Source organism: Terrapene carolina, unplaced genomic scaffold (genome assembly GCF_002925995.2).
Source record: "Terrapene carolina triunguis isolate 2854851 unplaced genomic scaffold, T_m_triunguis-2.0 Scaffold147, whole genome shotgun sequence".
NCBI classification, from domain to species: Eukaryota; Metazoa; Chordata; order Testudines; family Emydidae; genus Terrapene; species Terrapene triunguis.
The window spans coordinates 770,937-787,438 of NW_020664498.1; the positions used below are offsets into that span (position 1 = coordinate 770,937).

The window sequence follows — 16,502 nt, forward strand, 5'->3', positions numbered from 1 at the left end:
GAAAGCCGTTTACAGATGGGGAATATATAAAAAGTTTTTCTCAGCAGTTCGGAGATTTTGTTCAATGATTTGCCAGATAAAGATACAATCATATCTAGAATAAAAGAACTGCCTATCCCTGCAAGAACAGTTGAGAGACGCATAAGTGAAATGGCAGAAAACATTAAGGGAAAGCAGACGACTGCACTGAAAGACAGCAGTGTTTAGTGTTGCGGTTGATGAGAGCGTGGATATAAATGACGTTCCACGTTTGGCAGTTGTTGCAAGATATTGTGCTTCCGATGAAAGGAACTTTGTTGCCTAAAACCCCTGCATGGCACAACAAAGGGGGAAGATATACTGGAAAGTTTTGTCAACCATTTTGAAGAACGAGGAGTTGACATCAGAAAAATATTTTGTGTGACAACAGATGGTGCTCCTGCCATGGTCGGAAAACAGAAGGGATTTGTAAAGTTACTTGAAGATCAAATTGGCCATCCGACAGCCAAATTTCACTGTATCATGCATCAAGAAAACCTGTGTGCTAAAATTTCTAATTCAGAGCTTAATAATGTGATGAATACAGTGATGCGAATTGTGAATTTCCTTGTTGCTCGATTTGCTTTGACTCACAGACAATTTCAAGCACTGCTAGAAGAGATGGACAGTGCTTATAACGACATCCCACTTAACACCAACATTCGGTGGCTAAGTCGTGGCAAGGTTTTGGTGAGCTTTGTAAACGGTTTTGATGCAATCAAGGGCTTTTTGTCGGAAAAAGAACAAAACTACCCTGAACTGGATGATGATAAATGGCTGTGTAAGCTCATGTTTCTAACTGATATCACCGCTCACCTAAACGAACTCAACCTCTGTCTCCAGGGTGCAGGGCAAACAGTTCTGGATCTTTATGAAGCCTGGAAAGCATTTGTTGTGAAACTAACAGTTTTTTCCAGGGATATTCAAACTTCTACTTTCCGCTACTTCCAACTCATAAAAGAGCTATCGACACGTTGCACTGTCAATGTCGATGAGATTGGAAAGTACAAGAACTGGAATCAGAATTTTCTGACAGATTTCAAGATTTCCAGCGATTTGGCCCAATGCTTTCTTTTCTAATTACACCTGAAAAGTTCAACGAAAGCGACTTGGATTTGTCTGTATTTCAGTGGATGGGTGTTGAAGATTTCGAAATGCAACTCATTCAGTTAAAAAGCTCAGAATTGTGGACATCAAAGTTTGTGGATCTGCGGAGTGCACTTGAAGCTACCGAGAGAGATCATGGGGCCTCTATTCTGACCTGCTGGATGTCCCTGCCAGTGAAATTTAACTATTTGAAGAAAATTGCGTTTTCAATGCTTTCAGCATTTGGATCCACATACCTGTGTGAACAGGTATTTTCACACATGAAATCTGTCCTCTGTCCCTCTCGGAGCCGGTTAACAAGTGACCACTCAGAGGTCTGTGTGCAGCTTAAAGTATCCAAATACGTGCCAGACATTGGAAAACTCAGCAAGGAAAAGGAAGGGCAAGGATCACACTAAACTGATAAGATCTGCATTTTAATTTAATTTTAAATAAAGCTTCTGAAACATTTTGAAAACCTTGTTTACTTTACATATAACAGTAGTTTGGTTATATATTATAGACTTATAGAGAGACCTTCTAAAAAATGTTAAAATGTATTACCGGCACGCGAAGCCTTAAATTAGAGTGTATAAATAAAGACTCAGCACATCACTCCTGAAAGGTTGCCGACCCCTGTCCTAAACAAAAGGTACATTCTCATTGGTTAATATAAAACTTTTAAAACGTTGATTTACAGCTAAATACAGCCTTTACACTAGATGTGGTGCATCTTTTTGCTAACTAGGAGGGTACACTATATATACACACACATTTTAGCAATTATAGAGTTTAATATTTTCAGATTCTTATTAATGTATACTTTTAGTATGTTAGAAAATGGTGCATGATATATTGCTTATTTACTAGATAATTTTTTGCTCATGATTTGTATCAAGCTGCATTAGGGATGGTAACTGGAATTAAGATACATTTTGTGTGTTGTTTGATGTGTTTAAACAAAACAACCTTAAGTGTTTTGGATACATAAACTTCTTCTATCAAAACATGTTGCACATTTACAACTAGATGATTTATTAAAGGAACAGAGGGATTAACTGTAGTCAATTAATTAAACTGATTATTTCAGGTCAGAGTAGAAAACATTCAAATATGCCTAAGTGAAAGTGACTGGCGCTTAAGTGCCTATTCGCCTAAGTCTCTTGAAAATGAGACAAGAGTCACGTTACTTAAGCTGCCTTCTGAGGAGCATTTTTCATAAGGTTGTTTCATTCTGACAAACAGGCCTTGCATCTCTTTGCTATACAATTTACATTTGGCATGGGTTCCTTTTTACCCAGAGGTACAGGAATTTCTTGAAAATATTTCCAAATAGGGTCTTTTGTGACCTGCACCCAGGGCAGTCTCTTTCTCCTGTTCCCAGGTGTTGAAATGAACACTAGAAGCAGCACTCTGAAGAATGTGGTCCCTTCTTCCCATTGTCTTCTGCTTTGCCACCAGAGGCACTCCTTTCTAGTGGCACATTCTGCTCCTTCTCCCTTGTTACATAACTCCCCCACCATCCCACTCTACCCCAATCTCCCCCCACCAAAAAAAAAAGAATTATCCAAGATTTCTGCTCATGTAACCCACGTCTTTTGGCACTGCAGTGTTGAGAAAATCAATGGATTCCAGAAGGTTTGTATCTCTGCATACACAAGCAAAGAGACAGAGCGAGGCCATTTACTTCAAGTGCCCAGAACCATCCACAAGGAAGAACTGGTAGTTAGTGGGCAGATCAGTTTTCCCCATGATCTGGAGAGTAAATTTCCACAGTACGTGGAGTGACAAATATTCATAATTTGAGAACTGAGCCAATCAGAGCTCAGGTAGGGTGAAGCTATAAAACCCAGGTGGACTCAGTAGATGATCCTGAGGATGCTGTATCTTTCTTCATGCTGCTCTGTAATCCTGGAATAGTCTTCTTTCTATATGCCAGGAACTCCTCCCTCCCTCATGAAATACTCCTTCTATTTCCCTTGGAGAGCTTTGTGCATGTACTCTGGACAGCCACTTGTGTGCCAAAGACCAACATTCTGAACAAGCCAGAAAAAAAGAAACCCTAAAGAGCCAGAAGATGACTGCAATTGAATCTGTGTGTCATGGGGTTGACTCACCACTTGGGGTGCCTCTCCTGGCCACTCTGGGGATTAGCTCCTTCCAGGTCTGCGTCCCTCTTCTGCTGCTCATTGCATATCCTACTTCTGCTCTGTCTCTGCAACCCCAGTTGCTCTTTCTTCATGGAGGAAGGCCAAGTCACTATCCGTATTTCCCCCTTCTGGGGTATCAAAAGCCTTCTGCACCAACCATCTCAGGCAGTCTTCCCATGCACTGCCCCAATGATGCCATTTCATTAGTGGCCAGTAGGGGAAGCCTGGCCTGCCCACCCACTACTCCAGGTTCCAGTCCAGGGACCCTACACGTGGCAACTCTGGCCTGCTTCCCCTCAGACCCTGTTGCTGTTTCCCTGGACTCCTCCCTGCATCTTCTGGCTCCCCCCCCCCGAGTGTATCAGCTCAAACACCCTCCTCCTAGGGAGTAAGTGCAGACAAATGAACTCCATTGACCTTCAAACACAACTCCTCACTCCCAGGCAGTAACTACAGCCTCCTTCGGGACAACCCCTTTCTGCTGTCAACTTCCTGTCTTTATAAATCCAACCCAGCTCCTCCCCCAGCTGGACTTCATCAGCAAATTAGGCCTTAGCATAACCTGGCTTCCCTCCAGGTATGGCCTATAGATTAATTAGCCTAATTTACCCCTGTAGGCCTTGTGTGAGATGGACAACTCACCACACTGTACTACTCAGTCATATTCACATTATAAATACTACCATGTTCAATGCAAGGTACAGAATGATAGGCAGAGGAACAAGGTCAACTACTTGCTCCACCCAAAGTAATAGGAACTGAGTTTGTCAAAGTCAAAGGAAGATCCCATATATAAATATGGTTTCATTAAGAACAATGCAGATTCAATGGTTATAGCAGAATAGTCAAACAGGAAAAAAAAACCCTCACCTCATTATACAATCTGGATTTTCTATTGTCCTGAGAACAGTAGGAAAATGACAGCAAAATAAGGGCAAAATTATCCTCTCTGATCCACTAGCAAGGGGACAAGATCTATTTCCTTGAATGCATAGGTTCACTGTATATTCTAAATTCAGTACTCAGAACTAGCACCGACAGTAATGGGAGTTCAACGCAGGGAATGAGTGAAGACTGCACAGGGAGGCGCAGAGGGGAAAGGGCCTGGGAATGATGAGAGAAAAGATCCAGAAAGCCGATATGAAGGGAAGATAGTGATAATGATTTGTATTGCACTTGCTGGCAGAATAAGGATAATGCCCACTGGTTAGGATACTAGGCTGTGATCTCCAAGATCCAGGTTTGTTTCTCAGTTCTGCCACAGGCTTCTTGTTTGACCTTGGGCAAGTCACTTAGTCTCTCAGTGCCTCAGCTCCCCCTCCATACAATGGGAATAATAGCACTGACTTACCGTATGGGGATTGTGAGGATAAATACATTAAAGATTGTCTGGGGCTCATCCATTACAACAATAGGGGATGCCTAAGTACCAAAAACAACAAATAAGCTTCCAATTGGCTCATTGTATGCCCCAGTGTATCATGTTATTCCATTATTCAGTTTAAAAAACAAGTCATCAGAGTTAGGGCAATATTAAGTTTGACAACCAGGTCAGGACACAATAAAAATTAAACAAGTGCAACATTAAATCAGCCACACTCGATATTTTGATACTCATCACATGAACCATGTTGTATCCATTTTTGTTAAGGACTCTCATTACCTTCAGTGAGAGGTCTAGAAGCCAAATGAGGGCTGGATCTGACCCATGAACGAGATCTGACATCTTTTATTTATCCAGGAAAATAGGGATTGAAAATACTCCCTTTGTGACATGGTAATTAACATGCACAAAAAAAAAGGGAGTCCATTACACCAAAGACACAATTTCAAGCAATCATCTGGGCTTCCAAGCGCACCGCTCTGCCTGCCTGCCTGTTGAAGTGTGAGCTCTCGAAGCAGGGACAGTATTTTGTCTCTCATTCAGCCTTATCAGCAGATCTCAATAATTCCTTATTCCAGAGATAATGGGCTTGCAGAACCACTAAGGCCTGCTTTTGTACTGGCATAACTATATTGGTTAAAGGGTTGTGTTATTTATCAGTACAACCGCTTGTGTAAACGTTCCTTATACCAGTACAGTTTATTGCTATCTTCTTATACAGGAAAAAGTTATACTGATATAAACCATTTTATACCAGTACAACTGCATCCAAAGTATGTGGAGGTATTGTTTTAAATTACCAGCACAGCAAAACTGATCCAACTTGTCAGCAAATGAGGCCTTTAGCATCTTGCTTCCTTTTACAAACTCCATCATCCATTGCTCCAAGTGTCTGGACTTTACAAGCTCCATCTTCAGCAACTGAATTTATAAATTCCTGTAGCCAGACAGTTGTGCAGTTAACTAGCTACTCTCATATGCAAAATATATCCATCTTTTGAGTTTGTAGCTGACAGCTTAATGGTATTTTCTACTGTGCACACTCAGCCCTGCATTTCCAAAACATTTGTAACTTTGCTTTTTCAGAACAACGTTTTTCTTCCATGTGAACAGCACACATACCGCTCATTAAGGCCAACTCATGAGCCAAGTCTGAAGGGTCAAAGTGTTGATGTTTTTCAGTTATCTAAGCAAAGAAAATGATGAGATTCTTAAAAACAAAACAAAGCAAATACATGCTGGGAAGGTGTGTGTGTTTTCAGCCTCTGATAACTCAAGAAACAGATAAAGGGGTTTTGTTTAAATGTAAAAATTCACCTTCACATAGAGACTCTAGCTTTGAAAAAAAGTCTTGGTTTCATTGCCATGGGATTTTTAGTAAGAAATGGCTACTCTGTCACAATCTTTAAACAGTATAGGGAAAGCAGGATGGAAAAGGTTTTGGAACAGTCATTACCCACTCAGGCACTTTCCCAACAGAAGAATAACTCCTCTTCCTCTTTTCTGCTGTTGACTCCTTAAAAGGCCTAGGTAGTTATCCCTTCATTCTATGCTAACTGCACCATGGCTCTTCAACAAGCCAATCCCAGTCTACCTAGCTGGCTTTCCAAAGGGAAGCTCACATCACTCTCCTGCCTTATTTGGGAAACCTTCACTCTGCAAGGTCTTGGCACAGCCTCAATAGCCAAGGAACCTTTTGCGGACCTGGAGTTTTGACAAAGATTGAGTGAGACAGGCCCTTAAATAATGAGCCCTTAGCACCTGGTGAGAAACAGAAATAAAGAGGGGAATGCACGCTACCACGGCACCGTGAAAACACCCTCACGGGACTGGAGTCCTGGTTGGCAGGCGAGCCCTTCTCCAGGAAGACCACAAAGGAAACCCGTGCAGCGAGAGACAGACCCACAAAGGCACGGTAAAAGTTTGCACATAAGATGCACGAACTCCCGCACTTCGGAGCCAAGCAGGGCTGCGTTCCGTTCCACCGCTACTCTTGGCGCGTCCGCACCCCGCAGGGAGGGAAGGAGGCGGTGCCGTCCACTGATTGGCCTAAAGGCTCATACATATTCAAATTAGACAGCCCATTGAGCTTTCCAGGCAGCGCCGAACTTCCATCTCCCCGCCCCGGCGCTCCATATGCAGCGAGATGACCCGCGGACTGGATCGGCTGCTGTTGCATAGTCAATCAGCCCCGCCCCTCCAGGGCTGCCTGAGGGAGTGGGAATAAAGTCAGATAGCGGATCTGGCAGCAAAAGGAAAACGAGCGGGGAAAATACTCACAAGAAAGTTTCCTGCTAACTTTGCAGCCGCAGCAGCAGCTATGCCCGTGCGGTGCGGTGCCTCGGGGTTAGGGGGGCTCGGATCGCCTTAGGAAGGGGAGGGAGGGGGAGAGACAAAAGTGTGGGGCTGGCCGGATTCAAGCAAAATAAAGAGCAGCACCCCTCCCCCTAAGCGAGAAGAACCCAGCAGAAGCGCGTGGGGTGGAGAAAACATCCCGGGGAGAGCTGACCGGAGGCAGTGAGCGAGGAGAGGAGGGAGGGGGAACAGAGAGACCGAGGCAGGCGGCAGACTTTTGGGGAAAGATGAGCTTGTTGTCAGCCATAGACACCAGTGCTGCTTCTGTCTACCAGCCTGCCCAGCTCCTCAACTGGGTCTATCTGTCGCTGCAAGACACCCACCAGGCCAGCGCCTTTGATGCCTTCAGACCCGAGCCCTCTTCTTCCCAGCACCCCGATCTCAGCTACACCAAGAACAGCCCGGAGCTGGGCTCGTCCCTCAATTCCAGCTATCTGAACAGCTTCTTCCAGCTCCAGAGGAACGAGGTAGGTGCCTTTCCCTCCGTGCCTGCCGAGTGGGATCGCTAGGTTGGGTGCAATAGTTTCTCACACAGTCTGAGCTGAGCCAGGAGGGGGGACAGTATCTCTGCTGCCAGAGGAGCCGAGCTGCAATCTGTGATCGCTTTGCAAAAGAATCGCAGAAAGTTCACTCTGAAATTTAGCCCCAACCGCCATGATGTTTGAGAAGTTCTCCCATTTTTCTAGAGTTGGATTCCTGCTATTTTAAACAAAAGCTGTCCGGACCAAAGGGAGCCTTTGCTTTTAATAGTTTTTGTAAAGTACAGGGGGAGTACTTAAGAGCTGGAGAAAGAGTTCCCTTCTTTTAAGTCCGTGAAAAATAATCAGTGCAGGTTATTTAACCAGTAATCCCGGTTTGTCTCTCCAATTTCGGATCTTGCCCTAAAGCCCTCAGTTTTGTTGGAAATGGCTTTTTAATTTTCCAACCAGTAAAAATGCAGCTTTAGCCTGTAACTTTCTGCTGTTGCTGATGTTGCCAAGTCTGCGCAAATGAACCGTGCTCAGCATTGTGTTCAGATGGGAATGCAACCAAAGTTGTAACAAAGTTTATTTCACTTTCAGGTGGGGGGCGGGGGGGTGCGTGGGGGAAATTACCGTTTGCTTCTGTGGGGGAGGTATGGCCTATATTTAAATTATATATTTTTAAACCCCCTCCTCCCGGAGTGTGCTAGGCACACAACTTCTGTTGACAATCTGGTAAACGATTACACTGATTTATTTGCATTGCTATCACGGAGCTGAACCAGATACGGTAGAACAACTAATAACGGGAGGGGGTGGGGGAGGAAGAGGGGAAGGGAAAGGACAACAAATACATTGTAACATTTTAAGTCAGTGAAATTACTGAAGTTCAAAACATCCCTCTCATGCTTAAAAATAGGACTGGAAATAAACTGGAAATACAGGATAACATTGTTAGATATAGATCTTGTTTAAATAAATACCTTGCAGATGGTAGAACTGAAGCTGAACATTTTAATCAATAATGATGGGAGACTGAAAATACTGGGATTGTTTACTTTAGAAAAGAGGTGAAGGGATGTGATAAAAGTACATAAAATAATGGTCTACAGTAGAATCTTCTGTTCTCCCTGTCTCATACCACAGAAAAAGGAAACAGTCAATGACGTTAAAAACTGATAAAGGAAAAATGTTGTGTGGGGAAGTATTTAAACTGTGGAACTCACTGACACATGGAATCCTGAAGGCCAAGAACTTAATATTTAAAAAGGGTTTGGCAATTTATATGAGTATCAAGAATATGGCAAAAATTGTGAAAGAGATATAAAACCTCCTGTTTCAGGTTTTAAGACCCTCTCTAATTACTAGCGATCAGGACAACACCTAATGTGGTGTCATTCTTGCACTTTCACCTGATGCTGGCCACTGTAGAAGACAGGATACTGGAGTAGATGGACATTGAGTCCAATACAGTATGGCAATTCTTGGGTAATGGAGTTTCAGAACATTCCTGAAGCCTATTTAAACTAAGGAACAGGTTAAAAGGAGCTCCCACTTTAAAGTATAGGACTCTTTTTTTATTTTGGCAGAGGAACCAAAGCTAAGGAATCTTCAATTAAAGTCAGCAGCCAGTTTTTGGCATAATTTTATTAATGGGTTACTAGTGATGCGATTAAGAACCACCACCAAGGAAACAAGTTTAAAAATCAGTCAGCTTCATTTAATAATGGAATGTTTTGCAGAAGCCCTGTAGTCCCAAATGGACAAGTCTGCTATTTTTCAAAGGACGTTATTCAACATTCAGAAGTTCCATGTCCAAATTCTTATTCAGTGTAATTCCTTTGAAAAGGTAAAAAATGCAGAATTCAAAAGCACATTATTCTGTTAGCAAAGTCAGCAGGCAGTGGGAGTCAAACACAGAACTGCACACCTGTCAGTTCCAAGTTGACAGATATTGTCATTTTGCATTTGAGTTGCACACATTCTGGTTTCGAGACAGAGCTAAGAATCCAGAGTTTCAGTCTTTGTAGTCTTTCTCATTAGGGGGTTGATAACACTGTGCAGCTCAGCATTTGCTAATGTTAGAATCCATTCTGTTTAGAGTCATTTGTTTTCCCCCTAATGTAAAACTAGCCAACAGTAATGTGTGGTTGCAGCTAGGGAGGCTGGGAAATTGTGTCCCAGGAACAGAGCCCTTGGTGGAGATTTTTGGTCTTTCTAGGGTTCCCTCTTTCTGTTCCCACTCTACGATTTGTAACTAGGGATTCATCCTTCTTTCTATCAGAAACCTCACCCTCTGCCTTCTGGGAAATATTTCTCTCCAGTTCTTTCTCTACATCCAAAACCTATTCTCACCAACTCTACTTCAAGGCTCAGTCCCTAGGTTTACTAGGCCACTTCCAGATGGCTGCTTCTGTTGTATGTTGCAAACCACAACTTTATCAACCCCATCCTCACTAAGCACTCATGGTGAGTCTGACAGCTACATTTACCTATGCTACATGTCTGCTAAGGCCCCCACTCAGGTAGGGAACATGTAGATGCAACTGTGTTTTACTCCTTTCACTCTTGTAACAACTTCCTAAAGCACTTCGTTCACATCAGCTGAGAGTGCGAACACTGTACAAAGTCTGTAGGATTCAACATCCAGGTAACATGGAGCCATGATTCCATGAGGATACTTCATATTTACAGAGGATCAAGCTTGTTTGCAATTTTCACAAATGCATTCTCCTGTTTCTAGCTGCAATTGAGCAGAGCATGCGGTTGATCTGAGGCACTTTTTAATTTTCACATTAGTGTGTCTATTGTACTTGTTAATCAATAATTTGCACTTCTACAGCATCTTTCATTTAAGAATCGCCAAAGAATTTAGACATGCTGTAGCTCAAAAAAGCTCAAGTCGATACACTTCTCCACTCGGTCCAGAAGTTGGAAGCTTGAATGTTTCTTGGCAGGAGAGACCCCAAGAGGATTTCTTCCAATGTCATATTCTTAATTCTTGAAATTCTAATGTCTGTTTTTGTCAACAGTTTCAAATGCCATTAAGTACATACTTAGTAAGACTGTTTACAATTATTTTTGGGAGTAATGGTGCCGTATATTTCTTTTACATCAAGTGGGTTCGTGTGATGCCTTTGGAACACAAATAGCTTTCCAAAGTTAAACTGTTAACTGTTTTTAATATAGTGCTTACTTTGGTTGGCGTTTTTTCCTCCTAGTTTTGAATTGGCTTGGCTTAGCCTCGGGCTGAGCTGTGACAATGATTGACGCATAGCTTGTACACAATATTTGGAAAGTGACCTAATGAGAGGCCAAAATAGCAACAGATTGAGAAATGACAGGATCATAGGGAATATAATAAGCATGTGTACACCATGTTGTCGTGCAGTTGAAAAATTTTCAGAGGAGATTGCTTGGAAAAGTAGACAGCTCATGAAAAGTTGCTATTATACAGGACTTGCAAGTCTGCATGGCAGTGCCTGTGTATGTGACTTGCATGCTGACCAAAGGAACTGGACAGAAGAAAATGCCAGTATCCACAAAGTACTTTTGCACTTAACCAAGATTTTTGTCCTCCAGACTTTTTTCCACTACACTGGATGCCTTCTAGATAAACATGATGAATACAGCTGTTTGGTGCATAAAAGCTCCTTGTACCAACAAAAAGGCAACAATAAAGGTTTAAACAGTACATTGACAATGAATGTTTTGTTCCATCTGGGAGACTCATTTTACAAAACAGACCTGGTTTAAATAAAATTTTACTGGAGCATTTATTGCCCAAGATATGAAATAAAGGCATTTTGGAACACGACGATGCTATTGAACTCAACTTAACTTTCATTATAACCTCGTTCTTTGGAGCCAAGTATTTGAAGTTTGTTGTAGGGTTGCTTACAAGGGATTTAATGTATTTGAGAGTCAGCAAGGTAACTGTGTCAGTAAGTGGCATAATTGAGAAACCTAGGATAATGGTGTGGCAGATTTGTATGTTGTTTTCCATACTCACTTTCAACAGGCTGCCTACCAAATTGGTACAGAATTTGGTCATGTAGTAATAGCCACCATTATGTAGGGACATGGGGTTTACATAACAAACTTGACTTATCAAGTTCAGTGTCCTAACTCCAGCAGAGGCCAATATCTATACTTGAGAGGAAGCACCATGTCTTTACAATACACCATCATGTCTTTACTATACACAACCATTTGTGCAGTGCTGTACATGGCACTGGAGAGAGGGGAATTCCTTCCAGTAGCCTCTGCAACAGCCCTGCTACATCTGGTCTATTTACCGTTTTTTTAACATGCATAACTGCAAGTATTTACTGATTATAAAAGTGTAACTAGAGGATAATTTGATACCCTGTGACCTCCCAGATCAAACTTCTTACTGACAAGGAAGAACTAATTGGTAATGAGAAAACATGAGCTACACGAATTCACCATTGTAAGGAATGGATTCACCAATTTCGAAAGGCAGTTTATTTGGGAGGAGGCAGAGGAATTAAGAAATCTAATGGTTGTCCTGTGGGAAGTAGTACTAACACCTATTGTAATGAAAGAAGGCTAGATGGCTGAAGACCACCAGCCCATCCTCACATTAGTGAGGTTTCCAAGAGAAAAGGGCTAATGTAATGAAATTAACAGGTAATATTAAACTGGGAAATGTGAATGACAGTGAGGACAGAGACAATACAAAGGTACTTGAGGCCCTGTTTGCTTAAAATCGCTCTATTTTTTTCTACCTAAATATCAACTTTACTTGCCTCAAATCAGCCTGTATGTGCCTAAACAGAGATTCAGGTGCCTAAGTGTGGCTAACAATATGAGCAGAAAGTAACAAAATGAAATTAACTATCGTAAAAGGTAAGTACATATACACCGGGAAAAGACACTCCCATGCACTGATATTCAGTGGGAGGAAGAAATATAGGCATGATGGGGACAGTAGATCAGATGCAAACTGAAAATGTTACATGGCAACAAAACAAAACAAAAAAAGGCCTTTGTAATTTTGACTCCATACAGACAAGCTTTAATTACCTCAGGGAGTAGGAAATAGTCCTGTATATCTGTAGCTCATCTTAGATTGTAAAATCTTTGGGGCCATTGATTACATGTTTGTACCGTGCCTAGTACAGTGGGGCTTGGGCCTCTAGGCATTACTATAATACAGATAATAAACTGTAGCTAAAGTGTTGCATTTGCTGTAGTTAGGTGGCTCTGAGCACCTCATTCATTACCAGACAGCTGGCCAAAATGGAATGAGTGCAGATGATCAGAATGACTAATTATACTTTTAGTAAAGTAATGACTAGAAGGCTGGAGGAATATTGCTGTATATTAATATGTGAAGGATGTAAATAGTAAGCGTTGAGATAAATTATTTAGGTGGTACACAGAAGAAAGTGGGATGAAATCAAAAGAGGCAAAATCAAGTCAAAATATTAAGGACAGCTTCTCCATAGTAAAATCTAAAAGCTGGTGGATTAGCCTTCGAAGGGAAGTGATGGGAGCCCTGTAGGTTGGGACTCTTGGAATTAAACTGGACTGTGCACTAGGGAAAACAGTGTAGGGACCTAACTTGTACTTGCAGGGAAATGGATCAGGTGACTTGTTATCCATCTCTCATTTCTAGGAATACCACACTGACTTCATACTTTGTGAAGAGAGATTTCCTTTTCTTCTAAACTTATTAATTTTGGGGGAGATGGTAAGAAAAGACTGATGAATTTTCACTACACTCTTTGTATCTTCTGAACATAGGAACTGCCATATGTGATCATACCACTGGTCCAGTAAGTTCAGTATCCTGTCACTGACAGCAGATGCCTCAGCTCAAGGTGCTAGAAACCCTTCAATAGGCAGTTCTCTCAGATAATCTGCCCCTAGGGCAAGTTTCCTCCTGATCCCCAATAGAAGTTAGCTTATGCCCTGCAGCCTGGGAATTTATATCCTTTCCAGATCTCTTGTTTATTTAAAACGTTACTATTCTAAATCTGAATATCCTCATCATCCATACTAATGTATAATCCCTTAAATATTTCAGTCAGATGTTTCCTAACGTCTCTATTTCAGGGTAAATAAGTGCAGTTACTAGCCATCTTTTATTTAAGTGCTGTTGTGTGAAAAGTGAAGTGATAGCCACGGCCATGAAATTTAAAAAGGTTGTTTTCAGAACTGTAAAGGTTTGGTTTAAGATGACAAAAATAAGTATTTTTATTCATGCCAAATGCTTGTCATCCTTGAAGCAAATGCAAGAATTACCATTAGAGCAATGTCTTCAAGGCCCTAACCATAAAGTACCAAATTGACTTCTGTAGGGCTATTCATGCGAGTAACGATTACTTACATAAATGAAGACAGCAGGACTATGCCTTGTGTTGGGCCATGGCAATAAGCCTCCTTGACTGCTCTTCTCTGGAGAGCTTTTCAATTTCAGCTATGCCCATAACCTGTCTGTTGAGCCAGGGTAGTTTAGCTCTCCTCTATGGAAAAAGAAATTTAAACGGCTGTAAAAAACCAAAACAAAACATGTTTTCACCTATTTCCTCTTTAATCAAATAGATTTGCTAGAATTTCCAGGGCAGTGTGGGTATGTATGTGTGTGTATATATAAAATAATTGTGGATATATTATGTTTATAACCCCAGAGATATCAATAAGATTTGTAATACATTAAAAAGGCATTTAACACTGAAACACAGTCTATAGACCAACACACTGTTAAACATACGAACAGGCCCATGTGCCCAAAATTAAACTTTAACAAAACATGCTGTAATGGTGATGGTCTGTTTCTTATGCTTGATTAATTTCCTCATTGTCATTTTTCTCACTATTGTTCATGTAATTACTGGCACTTGTGAACTGCACACTTGACATGATAGGCAATAGCTCAACAATCCCCTGCCCTCTGACTCCTTTAAGAATAATAGGAGATGATTAACCATTATTTTTTTGTAAATTACAAGTAGCTTATGGCCATTTAAAGTATCAGTCAACTTTAATTCTAGCCAATTTAAAAAAAAAAGTTAAAAATATTTTCATGTACACCCCTCCAGTTACCATTGCCTGCTATTTTCTATTTCTCCACACAAACAGGGGAATCTGACAACACAGGTGAAAGGGTGAACCTGATTAGACACACAAAGTATTGTCAAATAGACAAAGCAATCAAACTGGAACAAAATAACTTTGACTCTAACTTTTCAATTCTATCATTTTTATCTGTTACTTGTAACAATAGGTAAAAAATTCCAGAGGGAAGCGAGATTGTTTTATGCTGACTGTGTCCCTTTAAATCTTTCCTTTCAGTAACCCTAGAAATACTGAATTCAGCCCCCCCAAAACTTTTGAGATTCCAAGAGACCAATCCCAATAATGTAATTGGGGCCCAGTATAAAGTTTATTTTTAGATTTTCTTCATTAATTAATACTTGTGAAAGATTCCATTTTCCATGTGAAATCCTCTGTTTATTCACAGGCATTATGGGGAAGTAGCCAGGAGCAGTGCAAGCTTCCCCCCTATTGCCCAGTCAGCATGCCCCAATATTCTTTAGGAGAGATTACCCTTAAGGGTGAGAAGGTCAGATTTCATAGTCTGTTCAATGCTGAATATCTTTGTTGAGATTTTGAAGAAACTGCCAATTAGTGCTAAATGCAGTTGTAACTTCTGTGGTGTAATGTAACCTGAACAGGACTACAACTATTCTACTTATGCCACTGCATAGGGTTTTGGATGGTAAAGGATTTTGGTCATTACCAACTCAGAGCAGATTTAAAATAACAGTCTAGAGATAGAAGGCTCCATAGCCCATTAACAGTTGTTTTACTTCAATATTCCTGTGTTGCTACTTATTTTTTGTTGTTGTTGTGTAGTCTCCTATGAGATGTACCATCCAGCTGTGTTAGAGGGAGGCAGTCAACTTCACTTACAAAAAAAAGAGAGCTTCAATGAGTATGTCCTGATTTTAAAAAAAAAAATCCCTTAAGAGATTTATAAGGGGGATTCTGTTTCTCTGTTGATTTTCAGAAGGGTGTTTAGGATGGTGGGGCAAAAGCCACAGCCCCAAACCTGCTCAGAACCATCTTACCTCGCCCCCCTCTTCATAGGTCTGCTGCTGTCAGTTCAGTTTCAGTTTTGTTGCTGCTGTCCTGGTAAACACCATCTTGCAGAATCTGGGAAAGAGCATGCATGCAAACACCCTAAGGAGCAGTACATCGGAGTCAGGTCATCATGCTACTGCATGAGACAAGAACCACAAGTGACCAAATTACACATTATGGCACATGCCAAGTCTTTCTTATTCTTAAAGTAGTGCCAGGATTAACCAGCAGAGCAGTTTGGCTTCTAAAGGGAAATCCTGCTTGTTTTACTCAGTGGAGTTATCCCACTGAAGACAATTGGATTCTTCATCTGAGTAAGGACAGCAGGACTCAGCCCTAAATTGGTCCCACTGATTTTGAAGTAGCTTCAGCTGCAAAAGCCTTTCCTCTGTTGCTCCTTTACCCTCCCCGTTTCTGAAACTAGCGCTGCTGAGTTAAGCAGTGCATATGCTTTTGCTTCATTATCTAAGCAGTTAAAGTTTATTTACACTTGGGCATTTACATCATGGCAACAAAGGAGACATCCACACAGTGTTCCATAGCCACTTAATATCACATCAAAGGATGAGCCACATTTGGAAAACTGGAAAGGGCAAGAGAGAGCAGAATTAATTGCAAAGTCTAATTCAGCTCCCAGGAGAATGATATGGAACCAATAATTTATAGTTAAGTTCTTATTAATTAGTTTTTGAAAAGTCAGCAGCGGAGAAGAGCCCAGTTACATGTATTTTCATTCTGACTGGTGGAAAAATCATTGGCTAACTCAGGGGTCGGCAATCTTTCAGAAGTGGTGTGCCAAGTCTTCATTTATTCACTTTAATTTAAGGTTTCGCATGCCGATAATACATTTTAATGGTTTTTAGAAGGTCTCTCTCTATAAGTCTATATATAATATAACTAAACTATTGTTGTATGTAAAGTAAACAAGGTTTT

The 16,502-nt window shown here is 41.2% G+C and overlaps 1 protein-coding gene across 1 annotated transcript in view; it reads left to right on the forward strand.

Annotated features, from left to right (window-relative positions):
- Window positions 1–6,929: 6,929 nt before the first annotated feature.
- Window positions 6,930–16,502, forward strand: part of LOC112110753 (zinc finger CCHC domain-containing protein 24) — a 163,612-nt gene continuing 154,039 nt past the window's right edge. Inside the window, exon 1 of the mRNA XM_024205906.3 lies at window positions 6,930–7,460. Within this exon, the coding sequence (XP_024061674.1) occupies window positions 7,221–7,460 (240 nt within the window). The 5' untranslated portion in view covers window positions 6,930–7,220. The remainder of the gene's footprint in view (window positions 7,461–16,502) is intronic.